General features: G+C 40.3%; 1 protein-coding gene across 1 annotated transcript; it reads left to right on the forward strand.

Annotated features, from left to right (window-relative positions):
- The first annotated feature begins 740 nt into the window (after window positions 1-740).
- On the forward strand, window positions 741-3,801 carry LOC108315308 (olfactory receptor 4E2). The gene is made up of 2 exons (XM_017544602.2): window positions 741-775; window positions 2,258-3,801. The coding sequence occupies exon 2, from the start codon at window positions 2,266-2,268 to the stop codon at window positions 3,205-3,207; it is 942 nt and encodes a 313-aa protein (XP_017400091.1). The 5' UTR covers window positions 741-775; window positions 2,258-2,265; the 3' UTR covers window positions 3,208-3,801.
- Window positions 3,802-4,213: the final 412 nt, after the last annotated feature.

A 4,213-nucleotide genomic window follows, 5' to 3' on the forward strand; every position in this document is an offset into this window, starting at 1 on the left:
TTTTTTTTTTTTTTCTTTCAGTTGAATGGTTTACTCTCTCCCAGGTGTTCCAGTCACCTGTTGAAAAGGTGCTGGGATCTGTGTGATTTTCCATGCAGCGACCCACTGTGCCTGCACCGGCTGAAACAGCCGCACTGAGATTCATGGTGCTTTATTGCCCAGGAATCTCCTGGCCTGGCTCCCTGTTTCAGTCCCCTTTTTAATCAGATGAATGGGTGACTATGCCTTCCTGGAGCTCTAATCGCCAGCTAAAATGGCGCCTGGACCCATGTATTTTGTAAGGAGAACCGCTGTGCCTGGGCGCCGGCAAAACAGCCGTGCCGGTGAAAACAGCCTTGCAGGTCAAACCAGCCATGCTGGCGACCCATGGGGCTTCTCCGCCTGGGAATCTCCTGTTCTGTGGGCAATAAAAATCCGTCTGGAAATGTGGTGTCCACTCACCCTCCACGCTTTCACTGGGAGCTGCAATCCTGAGCTGCTCCTAATCAGCCATCTTGGATCTCCTCAGAAGTAAGTTTTTAAAGTATTTTCTTGGCTCCACTGGGATGGAAAACTTGAGTTCTTTTTCAGGCTGCCTAAGAAGTTTGGTTCAGTTTAAGTAAAATTATTTTTGTATACCCATTATGTTCAAGGCACCTACTAAGTGCTGTGAAGGATAAGTCCTGTGTGGTTATTACTCTTAAAATTTTTTTAATTTAATGGAGAGCAAAAATTAACATCTTATTTTACTTTATTTTACAGTCGAGGACCACAAAAAAACCCTGAAAGGGAATAGGTAGGCTTTGATTGGATCAGGAAAGTTTTCTTAAAGGTAGCACTCTTTGAAATAGTCAAAGATGAAGTGAAGAATAAATAATATATATTTTTCTTCAACTTTTAAGTTCGTGGTTACATGTGCAGGATGTGCAGTTTTGTTTCAGAGGTAAATGTGTGGCATGGTGGTTTAATGCACAGATCCTCAGGTATTAAGCCCAGACCTCCACAGGTGTAGAGTGTGTCCATGTGTTCTCATTATTCATTTCTTTTATAAGTGAGAACAAGTGGTGTTTGCTTTTCTGTTCCTGCATCAGTTTGCTGAGGATAATGGCTTCTAAGTCCATCTATGTCCCTGCAAAGGACAAGATCTTGTTCCTTTTTATGATTGCATAATATTCCATGGTGTTATGTACCACATTTTCTTTAATTGATGGGCATTTAGGTTGATTCCATAACTTTGCTATTGTAAACAGTGCTGCAATGAACATACATGTGCACGTATCATTATAATTGAATGCTTTATATTCCTTTGATTATATTCCTGGTGATGGGATTGATGGGTCAAATGGTATTTTTGGTTCTAGATCTTTGAGAAATTGCCACACTATCTTCCACAATAGTTGAATTAATTTATAGTCCCATCAACAGTGTAAAAGTGTCCCTTTTTATCCACAGCCTTGCCAGCACATGTTCTTCTGTTGTGTTTTGACTTTTTCATAATAGCCAATGGTATCTCGCTGTGGTTTTCATTTGCATTTCTCTAATGATCAGTGATGTTGAGCTTTTCTTTCCTGTTTCTTGGCTGCATAAATGTCTTCTTTTGAGAAGTGTCTGTTTGTGTCCTTTGCCCACTTTTTAATGGGATTGTTTGTATTTTAATAGTCAGCAATGAGGTGAGGAGAGTACACTTGAAGTGTATGTTTTCTGAGCAGAGGGAAAAGAGTAAGTAAAGACAAAGATTTTGGAAAGTAAGTAAGCAGAGGTAGGATGCCTGGAGGACACTGACTTGCTTGGCTGGAGAGAAGAATTAATGGGGATAATAAGAGGAAACTTACATTGAAAAAAATGAAAATGTGCAGCAGACTGTTGCAGGCTTTAAATGTATATTTAATTTGACAGGAAGGGTCAAATTATTTAATTGGGATTTGTATTGGAATATTAGCTTAATGTTATCAGTGCATCAGTTTGAAGTGAAAAGAGCCAAATAACTAATGGATAAAGGTTTTGGACAATTTATTTATTCTTGTGAAGACTCACTGATCTCATCTGCAAGGCAGAAACAATTGATTCCTGTGCCATGTTGTGGTTGTGTTTAAATAGAAGTGCCTGGCATGGCTTCTGGTAAGTAGTGGGTATACTGTAACAACTATTTTGTAAGCTGATTTTGTAAGCTATATGCTCTGATGATAGATAAGCAGTTCAGATAGGAACACAAGTCATTTCAATTAGTTCTATTCCTATAACAATAAAACTAAATTAGCTTTCATTTTTCTCCCCCAAGCTCATTGAATGGACACTCTAAACCAAACAAGAGTGACTGAATTTGTCTTCTTGGGACTCACTGATAACTGGGTGCTGGAGATACTGCTTTTCATGGCATTCTCAGCCATTTATGTGCTAACGCTTGCAGGGAACATTCTCATCATCATTGCCACAGTCTTTACTCCACGTCTCCATAGCCCCATGTATTTCTTCCTGAGCAATCTGTCCTTTATTGACATCTGTCACTCATCTGTCACTGTGCCTAAGATGCTGGAAGGTATGCTTTTGGAGAGAAAAACCATTTCCTTTGACAACTGCATCACACAGCTCTTCTTCCTCCATCTCTTTGCCTGTGCTGAGATCTTTCTGCTGATCATTATGGCGTATGATCGTTATGTAGCTATCTGTACTCCACTCCACTACTCCAATGTGATGAACATGAGAGTCTGTGTACAGCTTGTCTTTGCTCTCTGGTTGGGGGGTACTGTTCACTCACTAGGGCAGACCTTCTTGACTATTCGTCTACCTTACTGTGGCCCCAACATTATTGATAGCTACTTTTGTGATGTGCCTCTTGTTATCAAACTGGCCTGCACAGATACATACCTCACAGGAATACTGATTGTGTTCAATAGTGGAACCATCTCCCTCACCTGTTTCTTGGCCGTGGTCACCTCCTATACAGTCATCCTGGTTTCTCTTCGAAAACACTCAGCTGAAGGGCGCCAGAAAGCCCTGTCTACCTGCTCGGCCCACTTCATGGTGGTTGCCCTCTTCTTTGGGCCGTGTATCTTCATCTATACTCGGCCAGACACCAGCTTCTCCATTGACAAGGTGGTGTCTGTCTTCTACACAGTGGTCACGCCTTTGCTGAATCCTTTCATTTACACCTTGAGGAACGAGAAGGTAAAAAGTGCCATGAAGCAGCTCAGGCAGAGACAAGTTTTTTTCATGAAATCATATACATGATGGGCATTGGGATTGCAGACATAATTGCAGCCACATCCTTAACAAAAGAGCAAAAGTAAAGAGTCAAAATCCACTTCTATAACTTGGTAAATCAGGTAAAATGGCATGGAGCAGGTCAGGTTTCTGCACTGAATATAAGAACTTATTAACTGTTGTTTAAATAAAACAAAAAATCATAGTGGATGATGTAAGAAAAATAACCCAGGGAAGTTTAAAGACACCAGTAAGAGAATACAATTTGGGGAACTCAGTTCAGTCTCAGTTTCAGGAGCAGGTAGAGTGAGAAGCAACTCTCTTGATTTATACTGTTTTGTGGGCTATTGCCTCTGGGAGGCTATACATCACTCCTGAGATTTATATATGATAGTGGTTTCAATCTTGCTTTCCAATATATTTTCAAGTGTATAAATAAGCCCTTACTTATTTATATCAAATTAAACTTTTATTGCTTTTGAATGTAATTCTCTCATGTCTAGATCTATTTAGTACTTTTTTTGAGACGGAAATTTTTTGCACTATTCCAGCAACTTCCTGTAAGTCTGAAATCATTGCCAAAATAAAAAGTTAAAACAAAACAAAACTATACACCCACCAGAATGGTAAAAATTAAAAAGTTAGAAAATGCCAATTTTTGTTTGTTTTTTTTGAGACAAGTATCACTCTGTTGCCCAGGCTGGAGTGCAGTGGCGCAATCTCAACTTACTGCAACCTCCATCTCCTTTAAGCAATTCTCCTGCCTCGGCCTCCCAAAGAGCTGGGACTACAGGCGCATGCCACCATGCCTGGCTAATTTTCGTATTTTGAGCAGAGAAGGGGTTTCACCACTTTGGCCAGACTTGTCTCAAACTCCTGACCTTAAGCCACCTGCCCCTCTCGGCCTCCCAAAAGTGCTGGGGTTACAGGTGTGAGCCACTGTGCCTGGCCTATTTTGTACTTCTTGTAGTACTTTATTTTGATGAAATCAAGACAAAGATATATAAATTCATATAAAAATACACTTTCTTTT

This window comes from Cebus imitator, unplaced genomic scaffold (genome assembly GCF_001604975.1).
Source record: "Cebus imitator isolate Cc_AM_T3 unplaced genomic scaffold, Cebus_imitator-1.0 Scaffold170, whole genome shotgun sequence".
NCBI classification, from domain to species: domain Eukaryota; kingdom Metazoa; phylum Chordata; class Mammalia; order Primates; family Cebidae; genus Cebus; species Cebus imitator.

Bases quoted from the DNA above. Each gene is read 5' to 3' on its own strand.
- LOC108315308 (XM_017544602.2), top strand. From the start codon at position 2,266: ATGGACACTCTAAACCAAACAAGAGTGACTGAATTTGTCTTCTTGGGA.